Raw genomic sequence first — 27,230 nt, 5'->3', positions numbered from 1 at the left:
CGCACATTTCAAAACACTTTCATAAAATATTTAATTTATAATAATTAAATTACTCCATTATACACCTGATTATAATGTTTAGCGATTCTAATTATGATTTTATTTTTAATTTTTATTTATTTTTCTTAAAATTGTTCATATAATTTTTCAGAATTTTTTAACATTTTTGTAATTTTTTAAACAATATGGAACATTTTTTGAAGAAAAGCTGAGAAATATATCTTGTATCTTTTCCAGAATTCTTTTTTTATATAGGCATTACGTGAATTTTGAAACATTCTAAGATTTTTTAATCTATAAACTATAATATATTAAATGGATAAAATATTTACGATCGATAAATTTATTAAGGCGAGTTTTTTAATTCATTGACGATTAATCAATTACATTATATGCAAATGCAGTTTTTACAGAGTAAAGTTGCATTTGTGTATAATACAAATTAAAAAAAATTGACGAATTAAAAAAAACGTCGTTAATCCTCGATTAAATGTAATCGGAATAATCGAAATCTATCAATGATTTAAATCACGTGGTCGCATAACATGGTATTGGAGGAAGGGGGAGCTGGGGGGAGCAACGTAGATTCACAGGAAAAGTACGCAAGTATACGAAGATTCAGCTGGATTCAGTACATCCAGGGTGGACGCCTCCTTGACCTCGAGGAGGCTCCAGTCATAACCTGGAATTAATAAAGTGCGGTACCGTGTCCATAAATATACAAGGAAATTTAAGACGGAAAAGAAGAGGAGGTCTAAAAGGTTACAAAGAGGTTAGGTCGTCAAGATTACGAAGAACACTATGATGACACGTACAGTCTACACAAGCTACGCGTTAAAACGGAGAATTCATTTTTCGACATTGCAGGAGATCTGGAAGATCCGGAGCAACTCTCTATTGTATCCGATCTTTAAGATCAATTCGGAGTTTGGCCCCTTTTCTATCTGCGCCCGTCGACTGCCAACTTATCTCCGACGAGCCTTGATTGTGAGTGACAAAGCGAGATACGAAAACAATTCTATAGAATTTTAATAACGGGTTATCCCGATCTGTATCCGCAATTATTTTTTGACGAATATTTTGAGACAAATGCGTGATGCAAAAAAAAAGAAAGAAATGCGTCTTGTTCTATTCTGTGCCTATTCGGAATGGCGTACAGATTGAGCTGATAAAATCGGCAGGTACACCTCGCGTGATAAGAAGGCCTCCATATAGTGGCATGTAAATAGTGTCAGGTGATCGGTACTATTCCGTGCCATTTTAACTACTCGTGTTTTTGTAATATCTTTATGATTCTTCATTACTATTTCGTTGTGGCATTACATGTAAGAAAGTTTAATTTATTATGTAAACTCTAGATGAGTAAGGTGTGCATTGATACATTGTGACAAGCAATTTTCTTGACTGGTATACATCCATTTCCTAAAAAAAAAAAAAAAAAAAAAATTATTGCAAGTAATAACTGGCTGAGATGAAGATTATGACAATTCTGTTTTTTTTTCTGTTTTTTAGTTTGTACAGATTGACAATGGAAAAACCATTGTACATATTGTTCATTATTACACAACTCAAAAAAATGTTTAAGTATTTGGAATTATTAAAATTTTTTAATATATTTTTAAATATATTTGATTTTGGTTTAATGATTTGATTTACTGATTATAGAGGAATTGAAGTACTCAGCAAACAAAAATGAATTAAAATGGATTAAAATGAATTTATTTTGACATTTTTGAATTTGCGCTTCAGATTTTTCAAATTTATTTGAATCCAAAAATTATATAATGTAGACATGAATTCATCCGAATTCAAAATAATGAATAGCTCATTTTGTATTTCAATTTATTTAAATCCAAAAATAATATAATGGGGACGTAAATTTATCGGAATTCAAAATGATGAATAGCGCATCTTGTGTTTTAATCCATTTGAGTCCATTTGAATCCAAAATACTCGAAAACTTTAAAACGGGAACTTGGATAAATTAAAATGAATTGCAATTTATTTGAATTTATTTTTTGTTTGCTGGATCTAGAATGTTATGTTTAATATAATAATTTCCTTTTATGATTCAGTAATTTGCAATATTATTTTAAAGATGCAATGTAATGTTAACACCAATAATAAATTTTATTGTTGAATTATAGCAACGAATTCAAGATGTCGGAAAAACTTCCGAGTAATCAGCCACAGCCCATTGTTAAGATAGGCCACTATACATTAGGTCAGACTTTAGGTGTGGGTACATTTGGCAAAGTAAAAAGTACGTATGTGGATATACATATGGCCAAAATTATTAAACTCCTTATATTTTTGTAAATATTTTTAAATGAAAAGAATTTAAACAGAAATAAAAATGTGAATTATTTCTTGCTTCACACAAAAATCTTTTAAATCTATGTATGATATTAATAATGTTAATAGAAAACAATTACAGATGAAAGAATTTCAGATAAATGAAAAAAATGTAGGTGTCTAGTACTTTTGGCCAAGACTGTATAGTACAAAATCTTTCTACAAACTACTATTCTACTTAAAATTATATGCCTTATTATGTGATATTCATAGTTGGAGAACATGTTTTAACGAAACACAAAGTCGCGGTAAAAATTCTGAATCGCCAAAAAATCAAAAGCCTAGATGTTGTGGGTAAAATTCGCAGAGAGATACAAAATCTGAAGCTCTTCAGACATCCTCATATCATTAAGCTGTAAGTATTAATTAATCACAGAATTTCAGTTATGTGTTCACATATAATGATTCATATATATATGTATGTGTTCACATATAATGATTCATATATATATTTATTTGAGTTATTAATCATTTTAGAAATAAAAGTGAATTGAGGAAAATTTAATTTTGAAGAGAGACGTACAATTCCTGCAAAGTAAATTAAAAATGGAAATGTGTTAATATTTTTGTACTTTAAATTACGAAGATTATATGTTAATATTATATTTAATAACATTTTTATAGTTTATTTACTTTATTATTAAAAATAAAATTATAAAAAAAATTTAAGCTCTCAAATTTTTGTATAAATAGTAAATTTTTTGTATAAGTAGTAGTTTTGAGTGTTCGAGATAATTTGTGCACAGTTTTATTGCGATTTTGAGCTTAGTTTTTCTATAAAAAAATAAATAAATTTTGTTTATTTATAGAACAACTAATCTCTACATCATAAAACTTTACATAAATAATTCCGAATATTTAAAGTACTAATATAAAACAATCCAAATTTATGCCATTATTTCTTAATTACATTTCTATTAGGATACATTTTTACTTTTTGAAAAACATTTTTATATAAGTGGAAAATCGCTGGCATATTTTTTCGCTTTCAAATACAATACGGAACAATCGCTAATTTTTTATAGTTTTTTTCATTACTTTGAAAATATATAAATGAAAATATCCTTAATATACATACATGTTTATTTTTCATATTCACGGTGTGTGCTACCTTTTTAATAAATTGCTTGTGTAATCCAAATTTTAATGTTTCTTTCACATAAACAGATATCAAGTCATAAGTACGCCCACAGATATATTTATGATAATGGAATACGTCTCGGGAGGAGAGCTGTTCGATTATATTGTTAAACACGGCAAACTGAAGGAATATGAGGCGCGCCGATTTTTCCAGCAGATCATATCAGGCGTCGATTATTGTCATCGACATATGATCGTGCATCGTGATCTGAAGCCAGAAAATCTTTTGTTAGATCACAATCTCCACGTGAAAATTGCGGACTTCGGTACTTGGATATAATTGGCATACCGACACTCCCATTACGTATAGGTGATAAAATGTTCTTCCACGAAAATACAGGTCTGTCAAACATGATGATGGACGGCGAGTTCTTGCGTACTTCGTGTGGCTCCCCGAATTACGCCGCGCCAGAAGTCATATCTGGCAAATTATATGCCGGGCCCGAAGTCGATATCTGGTCTTGTGGCGTTATATTATACGCGCTGCTTTGTGGTACCTTGCCATTTGACGATGAACATGTTCCTACTCTTTTCCGCAAAATTAAATGTAAGTTTTTCTCCTCACAGGAAAATATTAGCTAGTGTATCAGATACTTTCTCAAAAACACCTTAAAGTTTTTAAGGAGTAGTCGACCGAGAACTTCGCGTTGTCATCAATGGCAACGTAATATCGTGGAAAAAATTAAAATAGAATATGAAACGTGACATGACATGTTGTCCATGTTGACGATGAAATTTTATTTTGTATGTCATTTCGTTTTATTTTATTGTAAAAATATAAACTTATTTCGTATTTAAACAAATTCGTAAAAATGGGCCACAAGTAAAGTTATCTTTGAATTTTATGCATAAAAGCATATTTTTCACTCCTTTCAACTGTTCGTTTTCTTGCCTGAATAGGCTTCACTTTACATGCTTTTTTTTACGATTATTTACTGACTGTTGGGCGGAAAAAGCAGAATTAAGACCCATTTTTACAAATATTTTAAAGCAATTTTATTATTTTGTTCTATCCAAATTCTTTTTATTTATAAATGCCATGGATCAAATTTATTTCTTGTTTATAACATTAACGACTTAAGGAACTCTTAAAGCAAATTACCTGCATTGTTTTATTAGAAGATATCTTTGAATTGGCTTTACAAAGTTTCAAATTCTTTCACCTTTTGTCCTCTTCATTTTTCCGCGTATTTCAATTATGTAAAAGAATTTGGAACTTTCTTTCTCTCTGTAAAGCTAATTCAAGGATATATCTTGTAATAAAAAAAATTGTCGGTAATTTACTTTAGGATGTCTTTAAATGCCAGCAACTAATCAAAATTTAATTTTAGCTGGTGTTTTTCCTATTCCGGAATATTTGAACAAGAGTGTTGTCAGCCTGTTATGCCACATGTTACAAGTAGACCCAATGAAGAGAGCGACTATTGAAGATATTAAGTATGTTAAATGATTCTTTTTTTAATTAATACTGCCATTCATAATGTCTAATAGGTGTTTTTCAATCCCAGAAAACACGAGTGGTTCCAAAAGGATTTACCATCGTACTTATTTCCATCACCTGTCGAGCAAGATTCTTCAGTTATTGATATAGATGCTGTGAATGAAGTATGCGAGAAGTTTAACGTGAAAGAACCGGAAGTACATTCCGCACTGCTGGGCGGCGATCCACATGATCAACTGGCCATCGCTTATCACTTGATTATAGATAATAAGAGAATCGCTGATGAAGCTGCTAAAGCGGAATTAAAAGACTTTTATGTGGCATCTAGCCCTCCACCAGTGGCGTTTAGTCCAAACGAGGCGAACAGCAGTCCGTTGAGGCCTCATCCAGAGAGAATTGCACGTATGTAAAAAATATAGATAAAACAAATACGATTCATTAGTTCTTAACGAGTTTCTCTCTCTCTCTCTCGCTCGTCCACTCGCTTGCTCGCTCGTTCCTTCTTCTTCATAGAAATAAATTTATTTAAAAATTATTAAAAGATTAGCTATCTTTTGTACATGATTTAGGCTCATTTGTACCAATGTAGTTTAACTTTAAGCTCAGTTAAATTTATTTTCTATCTTTTTCTAGTTTTAAGAATTAAAAAAGATGAAAAGTTAAACAGAATTTAAAGTTAAATTATATTGGTGCAAATGGACCTTATACAATGATAATTACAGCATATCGCGAACGTCAAGGTTCACAAGGCAGTGCACCCGCGCAGATGCAAGGTAATCGTGGTACGCCTGTGAAAAGGGCGAAATGGCATTTAGGAATCAGATCACAATCAAAGCCCAACGACATTATGAATGAAGTTTATCGTGCTATGAAGGCGCTTAATTTTGTAAGAACAATCGCATAGAGTTGCATGTTATATAACAATTGGTTGCTTAAACAATGACATTACGTAAATTGTCCTTTTCAGGAGTGGAAAATCGTAAACACATATAGCGTCAGAGTAAGACATAAAAACAATTTGACCGACAGATATAGCAAGATGTCGTTACAATTATATCAAGTTGACCATAAGAGTTATTTATTAGACTTTAAATCCTTATCCAGCGAAGAAGAGGATATTGGACGAGGTAAATTATGTCTAATATATATCTGATTCACTGATTAAATACATAAACATAAATTGCGCTATATAAAAAAAATGTACATATATATTTTTTTAGATCCAACATTGCCACCTCCACAAGCAACAGGCCATCACACAATGGAATTTTTCGAAATGTGTGCAGCATTGATTACGCAATTGGCACGATAGCGTGCCTGCTTCTTTTTTAAAGTTATATTAAATATTGTTATATAAAGAGTTTTTAAATCATCGATTAATCAATCGCATTATGCGTGAATACAGTTTTTTTAAAGTGGCATTTGCGTATAATACATCGATCAATCGATGAATTAGAAAATTCATCTTTATTATGCTTTTAACATTGTATAGTTTGAAATAAATCCAGGTACTGTAAAATACATTATGTAAGTCTTGTCCTTTACAAAATAATTTCAATAAAGGCAATATTTTTCGAGCTTGATTTATATTTCAATTGAATACTGAAAATATGATCATGAAAAAACACTTCTCCAGCAACAATGTAGTAGAAACTAATGCACAGCGGTATCTACATACGTAATCATTTATTGTTGAGTGCTACAATTGAACGTTACATTATTACAATCTATTATAAATTACAACACAAATATATATTTATCTAAATGATTATTAATCTTATCATTTATTATCGTATTTTATTTATGAAATTGGTTCACTATCAGAAAAACCAAAAAATATGTGCATATGCTTAGAAAAATATACATTATTTTATATCCTTGCCATATTTAAATTTATCTCGTGTATATGTCGTACGTACAAATGAATTTGCTTCGATGGGTCATGCGTGTGAAAATGTATGATCCAAGTAATTTGTATTCTGTGATTTAGTTTTTTTTAAATTGAAACTCGTAATAGAAATTCTTTAAATTAATATACATAACAATCATGTAATTATTATGTGAAAATATATGCGTAAAAATTACTTAATTAAGCATTTGTATGTTGGTATCACTATATAAATGTCTTGTATGCTGAAATCCATATTTAAGCACCATCTGTCATTAGAATATTGATAATTAAAGGTAAAATGCACATAATGGCACATTCCAGACCTTGTCTCATCTTATACAAATAACGGCTCAATACTCGTAATGCTGCCAAAAAACTGCCTGTTATTCAGCTTGCCTTACTTCACACATCAAAATTGACAAAAATATATATATAAATTGGACCATTTTATATTTTATCATGTGTTTAAACATTAAACGGAAGAAAATCTTGCCTAAACGCGTATTTATTGATATGGAATACTTCCCGTTTTGTTTATCCTAATACTGTGAACAATTTTAGGAAGAGTATGGAGAACTTATGCAACTTGTGACTACGATGATGATGATGATGATAATGGTAGTAACGACGACGACGACGACGATGATGATGGATGATGATGATGATGGATGATGATGATGGAAATGTCAAATGCACATAGTCAATTATTAAAAAATCAAGTGACGGAATATTACACATAATAATCTAAAATTATATTGCAAAAATATTATAAAACAATGAATATATCAATTAATAGTACAAGTTTGCTTATTCTTTTTAAATAGCATGTTTTACACAATGTATGAGAATTCATTGTATAATACCGATATACGTAAGATGTTTCATCGTTATTTATCGACGATTTTAGAATCAATTCTTTCCTAGAGTGTGTACTCCAGGCCATCGCTGAAGCAAAACGATTTTGATCATGCGTTTTGAATGACCGCTTTCACTGTGAGCAGCCGACGTACGCAATAGGCATTTGGGCTTTTTCTTAATCCCGAGAAGGCTCTGGCCATTAATCAAATGTAATAAAGCGTGGCGTTACGGCTTGATTAAACAGGGTCGGAAATCCAAAATTGGAGTAGAAAGAAGAATCGATTCGTTTTCAATGAAATTTCAATGAAAACGTAAAATTCATTTAAAAATCTGCTATTACAATAATTCCTAATAGTCATAAGGTATTCCACATAACCATGATCAATTTTTTGATACAATTAACCTTTCCATCATTATGTATATATAAATACAACTTTCTAGCACAATATGTTGCTCCAATTGGTGGCACAACCTATGGCTAACAGATATTGTATGTACCATGACATCAAGGTTCATAGTCTACAGAACAACTGCATTTCTTTTGAAGTATTCTTTAGATATTGTTTTTCACCCGGAATTGTTAATAATAGTAAAATGAAATGCTGTTAATCAAGTATATGTACAGTATGCTTTTATCATAGTCACTTATGACTAGAAGATATATATTCATTCCAGAATATACTGTTCCACAACTTTAGGAATATAATTGCTATTTGCTAGGAAACCATTTTAAGAAGCACATGCATGCTTTTTTCCATTGTAGTATTCATAAATAAAAATGATAAGTTATAATTTATCAATAATATAATCTATAAAATCAACAAATCCAGAGATGAGAAGTCGTTGAGTGTAGATGAAAACTTGTGCATGTGTCGAACTCATCTTCGAGCACTAATAAATTCCTAAATAAACAATAAACTTAAATATGTATATACGTGAATGTTAAACTAGTGCACTATATTTATATAAGAAAAATGTAAAGAACATTATATATGTAACACGGCTACATATATAAATAATTGTAAATTACAAAACCATTAGAATATACATCTTATAATTACTGTATTTTTTACAAAAATTGTTTTGTTCACTATTTCACTAAAACATGATTTTAATTTTTAATAAAATAAAATAGTATTAATATATAAGATTAATATATACTGTATTATATATGTAATAACTTTATAAAATTATGCTTTGTGCTTTGGGAAATTAGCAATGTAAAATATAAAATGATGGATCAATGTATGTGACTAAATTAACATACTGTAGAGATACCAACACAAATCTCTAAATATTCCTTATATTGCAATAATATTGCACAAAAATCAAGATTTCTTATACTTGCAACAATCGAATGTACAGTTGTTCAGACTAAACACATTTCTTTGAAATGGCACATATAATAGATGTTATTAGTAACTCTAAATTTTGATAATATAAGAGGCGTCTTCCTTTTTTTCTTTGTCACACATGTGGTGCACATCACACTCGGAGAATTTCTGTTAAATCTCCTGATTGTCTTCACCAGTTTCATTATCTACAAACTCCACATGTGTAAATGGGAAATGTCCGACCTTGCCATGCAATTCACCTTCCCACTGGCCATTAATATTAGTCTTTGTCACTTTTATCATATCACCTACTTCTAATTTTAGAGCAGTTTTATCGTACGCGTTCGGTACCCTCGCCTGTTTCACTTTGGCAAAGGCCGGTAGTGTTCTCTGAATGTTCGGTCTTCGCGTCACAGTCGCCTGCCCCGTCGATTCTGTATGAGATACCTGCGACGTAGGCCCTGAATTCGAGTTGGAGCCGGAACTGCCACCGCTCTCAGGCCGCGAGTTATTTTCTATTATCATATGATTATCGTCGTCGTACTTTTGAACGTACGGCACCGGTATCGAACCAGTTTGGCCGACACTATTTCTAGCTGTCCACCACTGTTCCTCATCTTTCGATATTACGGTAAGTATATCACCTAAATCATAAATGTATCATTAAAATATAAAAAAAAAAAACTGAAATGAATTAAAGAGATATGATCAATACAGATTTTAACAAAAAATAATATATTATAACAACATAACAATTGTTGAAATTTTATGAACAGTTTATGAATACTCTTAATTTTGCTGTTAAAAATGTTGGATGTAACTATACAATTAGCACAGTAAACATTTCAATGTTCACCTACACTTGAAACCTTATAATAACTTAGTTTTTAATTAATATCTTTGTAATAACTTTTTGAATCATTTTTTCAACAGCATTAAAATTATTTATTCTTTAATTTTATTAAATGTTATCTTCCTAAGCATCTCATAAACTTTTTATTCGTATATGAAAAAACTATATTATAGAGTTAAATTTTTGCAAGGATGTATAAAAAGCTTTATTCATATAATTTTTTATGTCAAAGTATTTTAAAAGTATTTTAAAGATAACCTGATACATTAGTTTGATCTTTCATAAAATACCATACATAAAACTTTAACTTTTATTTTCTTGGAAACTATATAATCAATCAATTTGAAATTTTAATATTAGTTTCCCTTTAAATAATATTTTATATATAATTTTTAAGCAGCATGAAGCTAATTGATTTTTCGATCATATCTCCTTAACTGAAATGAGAGAAATTAATGTATACCTTTTCTAAAGGGTAAGTCCTCGGAGTCATTACCCTCAAAATCATATTTTGCAATTACCCTCTGCGTTTTCTTTGGCGCCGGCCTAATTAGTGGCGTGGTATCTAAATAGTGAAGCTTATAAAAGGCGAGAAGACTGGGTATATCTGGAAACATTTGATCTCCAATCCGATAACGAATTTGATCTCCCTGTTGAATCTTATTAATGATGTAGTGGCTGACTTTACTGTCCTCCCTTACGCACAACACAAAGTCGCCGTGTATGGAGGTGCTGTCTCGTACTAAAAATACACCACCTTCCTTCTCACCCATCAACAAGTCAGACGCATCTTGCCGCGACATAGCACCAAAGTACCAGCTAAAAGAGAATCAAACAGTTAATATGATATAAAAAATTTTTCATAGAAAATTACATATATTTCAAAGGTGCCAAGAAAAGTATAAATTCCTCTCAGAAATAAAAATTTAAAACAAATTAAATTGTCGTAACATTATCCCGGACACAAGTATTAAAGTTTAAAGTGACTAAATAGCTGTTCTCTCTCAATTTGTTTCCAGGACAAAAACGTAAAAAGAGAGAAGAAAAGACACGCTTGAAAACGCTAGGATCTTAATCAACTTTAACTAGCGCTTAATGTGAGAAGATTTTACATTAACACAAGTGTTTACAAGATCGAGCCGACAAACACCCAACGAAAAATTGAGGAATATGTTTCACGACGGGATTGACACTTCGAAACGAGCTACGACTCGCAGTGCACGGACCAAAGACAATTTATCCAGTGCTCCGGGATCCAATACACGTCGGTGACGATAATGATCGCCCCGTTTTTGCGCGACGCGTTACATCGCGTGAATTGCACGGCCGCAATTTCAAACGCCATTACGCCAATAATACTGAATGCGGGCACGACACACTTGCGGACGCCCGCGCTGATGAATCAAAACATGGGAATTCTCCCGCACGCACCTCGACTTGTCATACTGATCGAAGGTCGCAGCCATTGTCGTGCCGATCGGGGGGTGGGAGGGTCCAGGAGCGAGGCGACAGCTTCTTCCCTCGTCAATTGTCAATTAATATATATCACAGGGCACATCCGACGGGGAGGGAAAGAGAGAGAGAGGGACTCGATCGAGCTCCCGCATAGTAAGAGGGGCCGCGAAACGCTCGCGCGAGCCACCGCCGCGCGGACGGATCTGTCCCCCCTGAGGTCTGTGTCACGCGGATCTCCGTCGGCCGATGACCGGGATACGCGACGCGACGTCCGTATTTTTCCAAGCGGAAAACACCCTCAGGAAACACGGGCTACTCTTCACTTTCTCGACCCGAAGAACTATCACTCCGCCGTCGGATGTTGTTCCTCGCACGATGCGGTTTTGTGAGAGCGGACCGTCGTCGACATCTCCGAGACCGCGTGGGCGTTCTTCGCGGGTGTTTCAATCGAACGAGCGGAGCTTCGGTTCTCTCTGCTTAGGTCCTCGTCACGGAACCGCCACGTGCTGCACGTCGGCACGTTCACTCGCCGCACGAAGCACCCGTAAATCGAACGGCGACCCTTACAAAAATGGTCGCCAATGTTAATACGACATTCGTCCATGCCTCCTCAAGGACGGTCCGCAATGACCGCGCGTTTTCCTTAATGTTGACTCGCATTACGCGACAGTGACCATAGAATGGGTATGAAGATAGAGCGATTCTAAAATGAGATTGACCGAAAAGCAAAGTTCCGGATGAAGGAATTATAATTTTAAATAGTTTGTATTTTGTTTGAAGATCGAGTTTTGAAGTGCAATTGAAAAGATTTGTAAGCTGTTCAATTAATTGTAATTAATTTTTTATTTTTCACCGTGTATTTGGCCGTAAAATTAACTGAAGGTAAATTAATTAAACAAAAATCTTATCTGAAATCATTTGTATTTCGTTTCAAGATTTTTGAAGTGTCGTTAGAAATGTTGTGAATCATTTAGATAATTTTAATCAATTATTTAATTAAGATTTCTTTTCCTATGTTATTGCAACCGAGTTATCAATTTTCAAGAAATTATGAATCAAATTCTTTTTTAAAATTCTTTTTAAATCCTGGAAAATATCTAATTTTATTTTAACAATGTTAATTTTTAAATTAACATATAATTTTTAATGTTACAATATATAAAATATATGACAAGAGGGCTAATGATTTCTATAGTCTTAAAATAAAAATGTAATTATTTATACAAGTTATATAGATAATAAATGTATGTATAATAAATGCAATATTTGTTATTATAAAAATGTTATTTTTTCAGTAGAGTTAGATAATACAAGTAGTATTATAGTTAGGAAAATTTCTTGAATAATCTCTTTCCAGACAGTTGAAGCATTAATGGATAAATCAATACCTATAGTTAGGATATCATATCTTATCTGTATCACATTAATATGGCACTAAATTGTTCTTTGCCTGAGGAACAAAATACATAAGATAAATACATTTATTCTTCTGAAGAATTGTTTACTGTATTTGATATACTTACATCTAAAGAGATATATATACAATGTAACCAGGATTGGGTAAGTTAATTAATAAATTTTTTTAACTAAATTAAATTAAAGTTTATGGCACATAAAATTAAATTTAGATACGTTAAAAATTATACAATGAATAAAAAATTAACTCAGTTAAAATTACATTAAGATTAAGTTAAAATAAAAGTTAATTTTGAAAATAATTATTTGTATAAAATAAGAATATCGTAATTTCCTAAAATTGCATTATTCTAAATAACAAAATAATTATAGTATAAATTATCAAATATTTTTGTTTTATTTATAATTTAAGTTTATATGAAATAAAAAAAAATGTTTTTTATATAGACATGTATTCTTTTAGAATTTTTACATTTTATGATTAAACTATTAAAAATATGATTTTACATATATAATGTAAAACCTTATATATGATATATTGATCAAATATAATACTATTAAAAAAATTTATCGTTATTAAAGCAATTATTAAATTTTAATAAGAGCATTATTTCAAAATGATCAGTTAACTTTCCTCTTAAATCATCAACCAATATTTGTACCAAAAGTAAACCACCTACACTAAACATTTGTTCTACATGTGCTGAGGATGGTACCGATGTATTACACTGTCATTTATTATACAGATAAAAAAATTAATGTAGAAAAAAGTTAATAAGTTAATATTTAAAAATAATTATAGTTAAAGTTAAAAATTAACGTATTTAAAATTGATTAAATTAAGTTAAAAGTTATTAACTTTTGAACTTTTTGTTTAACTTTTAACTTTTTAACTTAAGTTACTACCCTATCCTGAATGTAACAGATACTTCTTATACTATAAGATATATAATTCTCAACTTGTCTTACCTAGCATACTTTTTTCATAGTTGTGTCCATTCCTTATTTAAATTAGATTTGATAAACTTTATATGTAATTAAAACTTAATAAAGAGACTGTAATCCTGGAAATTTAGATAGAAAAAGTTGATACTTCAAACGTTTTAAGATTGCAAAAATATCTAATGCTCTTTGATCCAAACGCTTCTGAGATTTCATATATGATTGGTATTAACTTTCGGCAAATGGTACAAAAGATCAACGCTTTTTTTTTTAACCCAGAAACGCAAAAAGGTATTGTGACAGGTAGAAAGTTTACAAATGGAAGATCAAACGAGAGATCGAAAAGCTTTCTGTGAAAAGCAATGCGCTCATTCTGGTATGTAGTGTTAAGATGCGTCTAAAATTGGTTTAAATATATTATTCTCGATGATAGCGTCAAAATATAATAGCACTTTCGGACGCAAACCATGGGTGCTTTCCAGCTACGACACAAATCGACACTGTGTAACACAGTGTCCATTAGTGTAAGAGAGAAAATTTTAGTTGTTTCACTCACACTAATGGACACTGTGTTACACAGTGTCGACTTGTGTCGTAGCTGGAAAGCACCCCATATATGGTTTAAACCCAACCCGGTTAACCAACCCTGCCTAACCCGACTCGGGTTTGGTTTGAACTGTACTCGAAACGCTATCTCGTTCTTGGTTGTTCCTGATTGTTCCGAGAGAGGTCTCCACGGACTTTCCTGCCGCCGTTGAATGTTTGGATTTGTTCAAATTATAATCGTGCCTGGTATGTTTTTAAACAAATTTTTATTTCTCGTTGCTCTTATATTCCTGAATTTCTGTGTTGGTCGAGAGAACGTACTGTGCATGTTGGATTATAAATTGTACGTTTAATATTCAATTGACGCAGTTTTGTCGCTTGTGCAGTGTGAAAGTTTCGTGCCGTGTGTCGCAGAATGGCTGTCAGCGCGTCCTTCCATCGAAATGTTATTTTATTAAATCAATTGGTCCCGCCAGATCATGATTTTAAGAAAATCTTTCGCGAGGTAAGCATTTTACTTACTCTCTTTTATTGATTTATTTTTGGAATGTATTTTTTTTATGCATATGTGTGCCGCACATTCTCGGCTTTTACCGGTGGCGATGACATAGTAAACACGTGTTACAGGGAATGTTTGATAAACCAAATACTACAGGATTTATATACGTTTCACACTATCTGCTGACGATATACGACGCTGAGCGTTTTAAAAAGCTAGTCGAATGGCCAGTAATTTGTAAGAAGACAGAAACAAAGTATCGTAACAATGTCAAAGACTACTTGAATGTTATTGCGTTAGAGAATTCTGATATGGAATTCCCACGTGTAGTCACTACGTATTTACATCACGCAAGTGGTACTAAGTTTATGATTATAATGTGGAAACTGTCTCAGCTCGCATTGAAGACATATATTATGCATGACGGTAGGTATCTAGGAGAAGCAAAATGTTAGGAATACTAAGTACTTTTCTTACAGCACATTTAAACAACTGTAAGATATTGCAGCAGATTGGTATTGATTGCATTTGTATTAAGCTTGTGTTGTGTTATTAGGAGTTTTCTATCAAGATATATAAAAGTCTGTCTTGTACTGATTATCAAAAGTTGCTTTCCAGCAATGGAACAATCATATACTGTGTGACACAGTATCACACAAAATTAATTTATGGATGAAGCACTACTTAGCTTTTTTAATTCTTTTTTTTTTATTTCAACATATTAATTTTTTTTATTTTACCACCCCAAAAGTAATCTATAAAGGTTGATATCCATGAAATCAGTAAAACATAGAAATCATAATAATAGCATTTGTCACTTAATATATAAAGTAGTAAAAGTATCTTACAGCCATTGGCAAAATTATTAGGTACCCTATTTATTTAACAATTTCTTCAATTTATAAAAGAATACATAACACTATCTTTATAAATGTTATTAATGTCATTTATTTCTTAAGTAACCGCATAAACTAATATTTGCTTGGTTCACCATTATTTTTTATGACTTTTTAGCTTACGCACATTTAGTTATAAGAAATTTAGAAAAAGCAAGGGTGCCCAATAATTTTGTCAATGGCTGTATATATAAAGTCATGATGAGATCCTTATGATAAATGACAAGTGCTTTGAGCATCAAATGCAACATAAGGATAATCTGCAAATAAATCATCAGAAACAAAGCTAAAATCTGCTACTTAACTATGATGTATTTCATTAAAATGATTCCAAATTCTGCTTGATTTTTATCGTTAATCTATCATATTAAAAGATTCTTTCATATCTTTGCAGTCATTATTTATAGCAAATCTTGCAAAATTTATTTTGACAGATTTGGCTGAATTTGTCTGAATTCTTTATTAGAAATCAATCTTTATTAGAATTAATCTTTTATGATTTTTCATATTTTTATATGCAAATAGAATTAAATATTCTAATTTATTCAGCTATCTCTTCTTGTTTCAGGTGAACATAAAATTGTATTTGCACCCAAGTCAGGTCTTGCAAGTGATTTAGTTAAAACATATCTACAGCAGTCCAAAGCAAATGTCACTTGTGATGTATTGAGTCGCCACAGAAATTGCGTACAAATGGAAAAAGCTGCAAATTTTGCATTGGCGTAATATTTATAAATTCCTCTTTTGATAGAGTTTACTAAGATTAGTCTGCTGTAAGTTCTCAAAGATTTTTTTCTTTTAGAGAGGAGAGAGAACATCTGGCTAAAATTAAAGCGGAATTATTTGACAAGAAACAATCTTTAGTAAAATGCGCATCTACAGCTCCTGTTGCCGAATCTATAAAGCAGAATTTGGCAAATGTCGAAGATGCAACAATTATATCAAGTTAGAATCATATATGTATATGTATATATATATATATATATATATATATATATATATATATAAAATTAGAATTATTATTATATAATTCTTTGTTGAGAATTTTTACATTATATGTGAAACTAATGAATATATGTGGATTTTAGTGTGGAAAAGTAGTTTAGACGAAAGTATACAATATATACGAAAACGAAACGCAATATTGAATAATCTAGAAAGAGTGTGCGAAAACACAAATGGCATAATATCGAATGTATTGAACGATGCAAAAGCACTGGATAGCAAGCAGCTGGAAAAAATTGATTGTTCTCCGATATCGAAATTACCATTCCCACGTGACGTTCAGGTAAAGAATGTGAATATTAAACAAATTATTGCATCTTACAATCTCCTTTTTCAATCTTATATTAACCTTCTAATTGAGTTTGGGGGCTTCTTTGAATCCTTGTTCTAAATTTGAACCAAACATTTAAAAAATATATTTGTGATATTAGAATATTGTCAACATAATTCACATATATAGTACGATATTTAAATATTATTTTATTGTATTCAAAATTTTATATTACTTTATTTAATCTTTTGTGCAATTATAAAACGAAAAATATGGCAAAATATAGGGAGTTTTAATACATTTTTAATGTTCAGTCTATTTTGATCTTAACACAGTCAACGTATATATAATAAAAATAAACTCGCTTAGAAGGTTAATTAATTAAAAAGTCGATTTATTTTTAGAAATAATATGTATCACAAATATGTATCCATTACAATTTTGGTCTATCAATTTTTTTTTTTTTTTAGCATTGTCTTTATCACTTGTATAATGATAACAAATTGGTATATCATAATTTTATGCGCCTGCTCACTTTGATACTATATCAAATATATCAATGCCTGAGAAAGGAAAATTTAGTAGATTTATCGCAATGTCTTTTGCAAGTGAAAGCAAGTGCAGAAGATATGAAATCCATGTATAATGTATTACAAACTTTCTTGACAAGTATAATAAATTCCATGGAGGAGACACAAAGTGTTTTGTGTGCGAAAAGTATCGAGCGCATATCCGAAGACAATGTGTTACCATTTGTAAAAAGCGTGCTTCTTATGCCCTCGCCTCTTATTAAAATTAATACTAATTACGCGCACGAAAGAAACGATACACAATTATTGCAATTTACTCCGAGTGAAAGTAAGTTTGAAATTTGAGAAATTATATATTGTAATTTTTTATGCCAAAATTATTATTAAATGATTGTTATTATTAAATGATAATTACATTATTATAAATTGTTGGCCTATTTGGCTGTATTTGCTCAAATAAATAAAGAAATAAATAATATAATTACATTGCTTGTGTTTTTACAGTTGCACATAAATCATTATTTTCGAGATATATGCGGTACAGTCAAAATTACACGCCAGATTTGAGAACAAATCATGATACAAATTTATTTGTATCACGTATCAACATCGATAGCAGTATGTTATTAGACAATAATGAAAAACAAGGATTGAATATGCGTTTCATGACACCTAAGGTGAAACAGTTGTGTAAGAGACCAATAGGAAAATACGCCCGATTATTTGCTACAGCCACAAGTAGAAATGTAAAAGGTTTGTAAAGATTCTGTTTAATTTATATATAATATTAACATTTTTTATAACAATTTATATTTAAAAAATATGAAAGATAACAATCGAGAGATTATTAAAACTAGATAACAGTTATTTTGTGATAAAACACTATAAATTAAACATTATATGATATAAGAAATTCTTTTTTGTTCATATTTATTTTTACAAATTAATATATTTCTCTTTGCTAACAAGAATGACATATTATTTTTGTGCAATAATGTTTAATTTTGTAATTGTATAGAATAATGGTTGTTTAGTTTCAACAACTCGATTGTTATTCTGATAAATAAAATATAAATAAAATTAAAATTTTATTTATATAGCCAATTGTAGCATGATGTCCCTGCCATCTACCGCGCAAGCCAATTCTTCTGTTATTTCAAATATAATAGAAGAAAGGTCCACTTTGGATTTTAATTTAGATACCATAGCAAAGGATTTTTTCAATTGGAGTGAAGAGTCTTTCAAAGCTTCTTCCTCCGAAAAAATGAAATTCACTCCGAAAAAACGAAACATCTCACAAATTATATCTCAGCAACAAGTGAAAGATAAACTTGATTCACTTGAGATCAAAGTGACTAAACCTGAGTTGGATGAATTTACAGAGGTACAGTTTGTAAATGATGAGAATAAGGGCACAGTTGTAAAACATGAAAGCAGTTCGAGAAGGCGGTCCATTAGCGATTTGGTAGAACGTTATAAAAAGTTGCTGGAAGTCAGCAATTCCATTACAGTAGAGTTAGAAAATAAGTGCATAGAACATAAAATTGAATAATATAAAGAAAAAGAACAAAAGTACTCTTCTATTTGTAAATTTTTTAAAGCGGAAATTTTATCAATGATTTCTATTAAAAAATACTAGATGAGAATTTACTTGTTTATTAGTTATTCATTAAAATCCATGAATAACAAATGTAAAATTTGACATCTAATGTACAATAATGTACGAATATATCAGTATATTTATGCGAAAATGCATGATTTGTTTCTTTTAAAAAAATAGTTTGTACACAGATTTAGAACAAGATGTCAATAAGAGACAATATAGAATATTAATAAGCTCGTTTTCTTACAGATCTGTGACAGACACGGAAAATTTACATTTAAAAAATGAAAGATTTTATATATTATATATTTAGGCGCTAATAATATAATATTCTCCTAAAAAAGAAAGAAGTAGACACAGTTGATACTAACATTTTCTATTTCGTGTAATGAAACTTAATATATATTTCTATAACATATTTATATATATTTATATATTGTGTAATTATAGAGTCATGAAAACATCATATTATCATGTTATAAACTAACATTATTACGAATAATAATTTTGTATAAAACTTTTAAAAAGGATCTCTTTTGTACAAATGATATACTTTTGCCTTCTTTATCTGATTTCTTTCGTTATCAGTGCAGTTTAGATAAGGAATGGCATTCTTATCTTATACATAAATTTAAAAACGTTTCTTATTGTTTATACATTAATTGAACGTTGTTCTTCTCGAGATTCTCGGTATATCAATTCTAGTAAACTAGTTATATCTTTTGGCTATTATATGTCGTCCAAAAGATAATTAATGTGGTATTTCATCAAACTATTTCATCAAACAACACTCTTAAATTTATAATAATACAACAGTTTATTCACAGATATTACGTTTGGAGTGTTACGTACTGTATCTACTTGTAACGTATTTGCAATAATAGGTAAGAAAGAAATGTGTACATTAAAAATTAGTCTTTGCATTCCGAATTCTATATGTTGCATTAAATGTTACATTATTTAGATATCCAATATCGATCCATAATGTAAAAAGGCACAATAGTGGCATATATTCTTAATATACATTCATGAAAAAGGTTTTAGAAAAGGTATCTAATTATAATTAATCGCGCGTTATATATAGTGGCTTACGCATTGATCGTTATGTAATTGTATTAATTATAAATCTTTGTTAATTTCTAACTGTGCATTTCTGGTATCTTAAAAAAAAATATTAGGTTTATTCGCATTACTTATATCTTTTGCACTCATGCAGCATTTTTGTTTTCTTTCTCTCCATTGCTTGAATATGTTTTGGGTACATTCAGAAACATCAATCCTTGTTTAATATTCGATGGACAAGAATAAACTAATATACGAAGGTATTCGGGTGACGTTTTTGGAGGTTGCCTTTATCTCGTTTTACGGGGAAAACTTTTGGGGATTTAAAGCAATGCGAACAAACCTATTGGTACTTTGTTTTGTTCTTTCAGTCATCTATACGTATATGTGTATATTTATATATATTTACTATTTCTTAATTTGCCTTAATAAAATGCAATATTTTTTTATTAATAAAAACTGCAGAATGCAAATTAGATATATATGTATAACAATATGTGTTTCGCGAATTTTGGCAGAATTTCACATCATATGCAATGCTTTTTCGTCAATTCTAATATATCGTTTAGAAATATCTCTTGAACAATATTCCCATAAACTTTCCTATTGTTAATATATTCAATATTTACTTGCATATTGATTTTCAAGAATATTTTTTTGTAGAATTTTTATATCTTTCGTATTTCGTTCAGTATGATATACAGTCATTTTCATCGACCAAGCGTGGAATAGAATTTAGGCTGTAAGAAAGAGGAAATTTTCATTACATATAGTACATTAATTTTACAGTATATGTAAATATATATAAAAAATATAACATTTTATAAAAATACAATTCTATAATAATTAAATTCTTTAGCATATAAATGATATATAAAATATAACAAATAAAAAATACTTAAACATTCAAAATTTTTGAACAAATGATACGTATGCAAAACCGACATTGATTTTTATCTAAAACAAGAAGAAAGCTAATTATGAATTACCTCATCGTGATTTTCCTCCTTATTTGCATCATCGTCGTCTCCAGAGCTGTCCCCTCCTGAACTGTCAGCGGAATTACGTTGTGGGTCTTTGTTATTTAAGCTATCCACAGCAGTCGTGGGTATAGCTTTGATTTTACTAGCGGCATCGTAACATTGTAAACAGACCCTGACAGCTTTCCCGTTTCCTTGCCCAGGCAATAATAATTTTTTATTACTGCACGGACCACAGACTACTGCTCCGCATTGCCTACAATGATGCTGAAATAAAGAAATTGTTTTAGCAATTAATATATTTGGATTAATTAAACGAATAAAAATGTGAATTTACCCGTCTGTTTAATACTGTGAATTGTGTTTTATTGCAGTGCATGCAAATTGTAGCTTCGTTATCTGGCACCCAAACTGCTGCATGGACTTCGACAGGCTTTTTGCCACCTAAAAAGTATATAAAAAGATAAAATTAAAAAGAATTATAAATTTGCAAAACTTCGAAATTTATCATCTTAGAAAATGTATCAATAACAATTTAATTTTTTTTTTTACTTACTCTTTCTTAACAAATCTTCAATACATTTTGTGATATGTGCCATCCATTCTTGCTTTTCTGTTGGAGTAGCAGCATAAACAGCAAACGACTTTGTTACTGTTTTAATGAGCCATCCATTACGATATTCTATAAATAATAATCCAATACTGTACTAACATTTTCTAGACATATATGTATATGTGATCTCATTTGATCCATATGCTAACATAATTGAAATACTATAATAAGTGCACTATTATTTCTGTCAAAAACCTAAGAAAATGCATCTCAAATTTTTATTTATTTTTTGCAAAAAATCTTGTGCAATGTATAAATTTGCGACTTCTAGCAAAACTTGTTAAAACAAAAATAACTGATATTTATAGATTTTTTCATATATGTATATTTTCTCGGAGGTACTTTTAAAATATTCTGTATACAACATTGGTGGAATTGCAATGTCCAAATATTTACTAAAATTTTATAGAATTTCTTAAGAATTTCTGGATTTTCCAGGAATTTTATTTAAAATTTCTGGCAAGATTAAGGAATTTTTTAATACAGCTTTGAAAGAAATTTAGGTGTCTATTCTTGTGTGCGTTTTAATTTTTGTCATATAACTTATTGTTTAAATTTATTTTTTTAAATGCGCTTTTTGATATTTTTTAATTATAAAAGATTTATAATGTTTGATAATCACAAAGCCACTTAAATTTTAAATATTAAATTTGAGAAAATACTAAAAAAAAAAAAAGAAAATTGAACTAAATGATACATATAAAAATCTACAATACATGGATTTAGCTCACTGAAAGTAATTTGAAAAGTGATGAAACACAGACAATTTAGAATGATAAAGAATGTGGCTATTATGAATTATTTATGTATATATTCATGAGTAAATTGAATTACGTGTATTATTGAATTATGCACTAAAAAATTAATATTAAGTTATTAGTTATAATGTACACAGATGTGTATACCAATCAATTGTCAAATCATTTATCAAAGAAACAATTTTGTTGGAAAGAGATAGAATTTAAATTTAAAAATAAAATTAAAAAAATTTCTCTGAGTACAATAAAATCATCAAAAAATTCATGATTATCAAAGATAGAAGAAAAATTTCTGAAAATCCCAGATTTTCCTGGTTTTTTTCCAATAATAAAAACCCTTTAATGTGCATATAGTGTATTAAGTAATGTAATGTACTTACGACCCTCGTCTGCTAGAGACTCTAACTTTACTTCTTCCAGTGGTATTATATGCTGCTTGTTGTACTATAAAGAAATCATTATTACTTTTATTAGAAATTACTATTATTGTTATCATCACTATTGTTATTGCATGTTATATATCAATTACAATATTAGTTACATGAAGAATTTATTCATATATCATACTTTAGCATGTATTTAGAATTCACTTTTAACAATGTTTGAGCATTGTTTGCATCATTTTATTCTTATTTTATGTATAATGAATAATAAAGATAAAATGACGTAATAGCGTGCTAACATATTCACAAGGGTGTTCTGAACACAGGGGTTCCAAGACAGATTATTGATACTTCTTTTATTAGAAAATATATTTGAATTGCAATGTTGTCAGGATAATAAACTTTTTCCTAAATTTAAATTTTATTATTAAAAATTTTTTTAAAAGATAGACTATGGATCTTTATATTTTTTTCTGAAAATTTTCCCCAATCTGGCAACACTGTCAAATTAGCTTCAGCGTAGTTCTAAATGGATGTGAAATATTGTAAATAAGGCATAACTATTTGTCTATTTTTAACAACATAAATAAATATTAATTAGCTTTTTTATTCATAGAATTCAAGAAAGATAAAAAGTAGTGAAATTGAGATTAAAATTAATTAACATTTGTTAGAAACAGACAACTGAGTCTTACAGTCACGAACTACAATTACATTGCTGTAGAACAGCACTTGTTTACAAAAGACGAATACTTCTCCTGTGTACATACCTTTTTTTTATTAATCATGATATTTCCATAGACCAATATATCGTTGAACAGGAAGAACTGTCTAGGCTTGGGCTTCTTCCTGCACATTTTCGTCAGGACCCCTTCGCCCACCAGGACTCGGCCGGGTACCGCAAGCGGCTGCGCGGGCGGAATATTCATAAGTGAGTCATCGTTACGATTCGCTGGTTGCAAACGTGGGAGAAATAAAATTTATAAACTTCGCTTGTGCAAATCTTTCTCTTACCTGACCCGAACCGCCGAAGCAGTTTTCGACCATCGCGATACGCCTGGCATTGGCCTCGCTGTTTACTGAAACAGATCAAGCCCCAAGGACGGGGGAAGGGGGAGATTAACACGATTGTCCCATCACTGCTCGCAACACACACCCACGCTCCCGAGCGAAAACGTTCGAGGCATCGTCGAGACCCGTTCTCTTTAGCTGCTGCATTTTCACCCTTTCACGTCTAAATTTCTGCGCTTTTTTTCTCTCACGTGGCGTCGAGACGTCAGGTTTCGGGAATATGGAAAGCGTAACGTGAGAAAAAGAGGGCAGGGGAGCGTGCGGCTAAACAGAGCGGAATTATTGCTCTGGAGCTGTCCGGAGCTGTCAAAAGCACACGGCCCATGGACCGTTATCCCCCTTGCGGGTGTAATCGCACGAGGGAACGTGACGGCCGCGCGGTGTCCCGCGCCCACCACTCTCGCGACCGCGAGACGCGCATGCCGCCCCTCGATCACTACGGGGTGCCCGACGGCCTCGCCTTTTCGCAAGATAAAAGATATTAATTAAATGCTAATAAACGAAGCACGAACTAACCCAATCGGTCGACCATGATCCTGTGAATCAGGGCTGACAACAGCAGGAAGCGTGAATCACGTCCAATACGTAAACCCGTGCCGCCCGTGCGTGTCCGCGAACGACGAGCCCGCTGATTTCACCATTTATCCGCGATTTGCGCTTATCGCCGACTTTGGCGCCCGCTGGCGTTCAATTGGGTAAAGTTTATTCGGTACGATAAGCGGGAACGTCCGGAGAGCTGAAACAGAATCGATTTTTCTCGAAAGAGATTCACTACATTCGAAAGGCAGAATAAGAGTTATTACATGTATTTTATTTTAAATTAATATTAAAACACTCGATCTTATTCACGAATATTAAAAGAAGAAGAATTCATCCAAAAAGAATGAAGATATATATAAATACACATCTCTCTACTTCTTTTATTTTTTTGCAGCCACACACTGCTCTGGCGGAAAAAATTCAATAAAATTCTACACAAATTAAAAAAAATGCTATTAAAATAATTTAGCATTTTTTGATGATCTAGGCGCGGCGTGGCTCGTAGAGAGGGAAACTCCAAGCGCAGTCCGCTCTCCTCTTGTTTGAACCAGACTATATCGATTTATCGATTGTTATCGATATTGCTGGCGCTCTGTCGGAGGGGCGATCTATCGAGATTGTCGAACATCACATGATTACAAACCCTCATCACCTGTGAATGATCACGACTGATCACGACGGCCGAAGGTGTTAGCGGACGGATTTCACGGCTTTGCAGCTAATTATCAAGCGTTCGCGCAAAGATAGTTCGTAGTTTGGTTAGATCCGTGCGGTCAGGATGAAGATCTGCGGTCCCAAGTACGCCTTGTGCGGTCTGGTCCTGTCCGTCTGGGGCGTGCTCCAACTGGTGAGAAAAAGAGATCATGTTTTTAATAAATGTATTCATATTTTAGATCCTCACAACGCATTTTATCCGAGGGACATGCTTTAAATGTCTTCAGGACGTCTTTGGAGTGTTTTTAGAATGTCCCTTGGAAGTGTTGTATGGGGAAGTGAGACACCTGCCCAGTCGACATTGAGCATTTACATCTATATTAAAATTTTGCACTTAACAATGTAAATATAACATTAATACGTGATACTACGTGATATTACGTTTACATGATTAAAATATGAAATTTTAACAATGTAAATGGACGTAACTGATGGTCAGTGTTGACAGGATGGATATTGGAGACAGTTTCCCAGACAGTCGAATTTATCAAAAATTTAGATTTTGTGAGACGCGTTTGTTGTAAATCTTATTTTTAGAATGCCAATAGAAATATAATAATTTTTTAATCTTTTAAGTTTTATGTCTACCATACTGGAAATCATTTCAAGACTAATCGTGTTAGAATAACTTGGTCAATTGACTAATGAAATTGGTCAATTCTCTCTCTGTCCGAGAATCAGAGTGATGCATGGTATCATAGGCACAAAGCTCAACAGAATTTGATGACAAATTGATTGGAAATACTAAATAGAGAATTTGCTTTCTCATAGCCATTTGAACGAGAGTTTGTATTCTATATAAATGATACAAAATGACAATTTTATTTTGGTTTCTGTAATTTGGGTAATTTTGGTTTCTGTTATTTTGGTAATTCAGCTGTTAAATTATTTCAAAGACTCTCTTGGTAGAACATGATTCCAATATTCATTATGCTGGAAATCTATTAGGATATGTTACATGCACAATAGATTTTCAGCACAGGCAGTAAATGCAGCTGTGAGCTTAAAGGCCATAGTACATAGAAAACTTAAGCAGTAAGATGTACATAGTAAGGAAATCAATGTTTATTTGCTACTGCTTATGTTATGGCTTTGGATTTTTCATTTGTGATTAATTCGTTTACTAAATTTTACTGTTTAAATTTTTTGTGTGTCATGGCCTTAATGCTGTTATAGTTAATGTTAGTACCATCAAATAGAGCTAGAGTGTTTAATGGATCTTTTTTCTCAGTTTTTCATGGGAATATTTTTCTACGTCCGGAGCGTAGCGCTGGTAGAGGATCTTCCGTTAGGAGAGCAAAACTTAACCGCGATAGAAGACTTCTACAAAGCGGTGGATCGAGGATACACGCAGAACGCATATAATTGTTGGATTGCCGCGTGCATCTATGTCCTCACCTTCCTTTTCTCTGGTCATCAGTTCTATCTTAATTCAAGATCGTCTCTTAGCTTATAAGTAAATAAACAGATGTTGCACAACGACGCTACCATGCGCCCGATTTGTAATAATGTGCATCTAGAAAACGCATCCAGATTTTTAAATTAATTTTAAAACTGCGTTATACATAAAAATATTCCACGATTGAGCTGTTATCCAGACATAATGTAATTTAGGCGAAATGTCTGTGCCTAAAGTGTTCTTACAGGCACAAAAAATGTATTTTTTGTCTACCGGGTTAATACCACACACACACATATATATATATATATATATATCAACATAGATGAAAGAATAGAATATGAGGAGGAGAGATTATGTAATTTGCAGTGGTCTCACTGTAATGTCAGAATTCGTAATGATACATTTCAATCAAGTTTAAATTCTGCTTATATTGTTACATATATTTGTTAATATGATTTAATAAATTAATTGTAGATTATCAATGCATTAATTCTTTCAATTAGATAAGATGAATTATCTAATACATTCATTTTTCGTTTTTATCTTAGAAAAATGCATCACTAGAGAAAGTATATTCATACATTAATGTTCGGTGTTGCTTGAAAACAGTTTGTAATTTGCTCGAGGTTTGTTTGTATTATTTATTTTTAACAATTCGTTTAGTCTTTTTTT

At 31.2% G+C, this 27,230-nt stretch overlaps 5 protein-coding genes and 1 long non-coding RNA gene across 10 annotated transcripts; 4 read left to right on the top strand and 2 right to left on the bottom strand.

Moving 5' to 3' along the window:
* Positions 1–535: 535 nt before the first annotated feature.
* On the top strand, positions 536–6,514 carry LOC105201163 (5'-AMP-activated protein kinase catalytic subunit alpha-2). The gene is made up of 11 exons (XM_011169078.3): positions 536–772; positions 868–987; positions 2,148–2,263; positions 2,569–2,710; positions 3,523–3,761; positions 3,836–4,042; positions 4,827–4,932; positions 5,004–5,338; positions 5,659–5,822; positions 5,904–6,063; positions 6,157–6,514. The coding sequence occupies exons 3-11, from the start codon at positions 2,161–2,163 to the stop codon at positions 6,246–6,248; spliced, it is 1,548 nt and encodes a 515-aa protein (XP_011167380.1). The 5' UTR covers positions 536–772; positions 868–987; positions 2,148–2,160; the 3' UTR covers positions 6,249–6,514.
* A 93-nt stretch (positions 6,515–6,607) lies between these two features.
* Positions 6,608–11,542, bottom strand: LOC105201164 (adapter molecule Crk). Of its 4 annotated transcripts, none has more exons than XM_011169079.3 (3): positions 11,304–11,542; positions 10,336–10,691; positions 6,608–9,663 (listed from the first exon to the last, which is right to left on the bottom strand). In XM_011169079.3, the coding sequence occupies exons 1-3, from the start codon at positions 11,336–11,338 to the stop codon at positions 9,191–9,193; spliced, it is 864 nt and encodes a 287-aa protein (XP_011167381.1). In that variant the 5' UTR covers positions 11,339–11,542; the 3' UTR covers positions 6,608–9,190. The 4 variants fall into 4 exon arrangements, with proteins under 4 accessions (XP_011167381.1, XP_025988667.1, XP_025988669.1 ...); XM_026132882.2 differs by lacking the exon at positions 11,304–11,542 and adding an exon at positions 11,099–11,250; XM_026132884.2 differs by lacking the exon at positions 11,304–11,542 and adding an exon at positions 11,003–11,124.
* LOC120357886 lies at positions 9,545–11,899 on the top strand. The gene is made up of 2 exons (XR_005574886.1): positions 9,545–9,650; positions 10,892–11,899. It is a non-coding gene; the product is annotated as an uncharacterized LOC120357886 (long non-coding RNA).
* Positions 11,900–14,288: 2,389 nt separating this feature from the next.
* LOC105192958 lies at positions 14,289–20,028 on the top strand. Of its 2 annotated transcripts, none has more exons than XM_039449606.1 (9): positions 14,289–14,477; positions 14,618–14,736; positions 14,859–15,156; positions 16,195–16,348; positions 16,429–16,571; positions 16,715–16,914; positions 17,373–17,760; positions 17,937–18,185; positions 18,533–20,028. In XM_039449606.1, exons 2-9 carry the CDS (start codon positions 14,647–14,649, stop codon positions 18,982–18,984), a joined length of 1,974 nt encoding a protein of 657 aa, XP_039305540.1. In that variant the 5' UTR covers positions 14,289–14,477; positions 14,618–14,646; the 3' UTR covers positions 18,985–20,028. The 2 variants fall into 2 exon arrangements, with proteins under 2 accessions (XP_039305540.1, XP_039305545.1); XM_039449611.1 differs by having other exon boundaries at positions 14,601–14,736.
* LOC105201165 (pleckstrin homology domain-containing family F member 2) lies at positions 19,829–24,562 on the bottom strand. Its single transcript, XM_011169080.3, has 8 exons — positions 24,419–24,562; positions 23,846–23,910; positions 23,602–23,739; positions 22,829–22,892; positions 21,634–21,759; positions 21,415–21,521; positions 21,087–21,344; positions 19,829–20,837 (listed from the first exon to the last, which is right to left on the bottom strand). The coding sequence occupies exons 1-8, from the start codon at positions 24,432–24,434 to the stop codon at positions 20,808–20,810; spliced, it is 804 nt and encodes a 267-aa protein (XP_011167382.1). The 5' UTR covers positions 24,435–24,562; the 3' UTR covers positions 19,829–20,807.
* A 462-nt stretch (positions 24,563–25,024) lies between these two features.
* Positions 25,025–27,036, top strand: LOC105201168 (ribonuclease kappa). The gene is made up of 2 exons (XM_039449537.1): positions 25,025–25,289; positions 26,388–27,036. The coding sequence occupies exons 1-2, from the start codon at positions 25,221–25,223 to the stop codon at positions 26,610–26,612; spliced, it is 294 nt and encodes a 97-aa protein (XP_039305471.1). The 5' UTR covers positions 25,025–25,220; the 3' UTR covers positions 26,613–27,036.
* Positions 27,037–27,230: the final 194 nt, after the last annotated feature.

This window comes from Solenopsis invicta, chromosome 1, assembly GCF_016802725.1.
Source record: "Solenopsis invicta isolate M01_SB chromosome 1, UNIL_Sinv_3.0, whole genome shotgun sequence".
Lineage (NCBI taxonomy): Eukaryota > Metazoa > Arthropoda > Insecta > Hymenoptera > Formicidae > Solenopsis > Solenopsis invicta.
The sequence above is the reverse complement of the archived record's forward strand: the minus strand, read 5'-3'. Positions and strand labels throughout refer to the sequence as shown.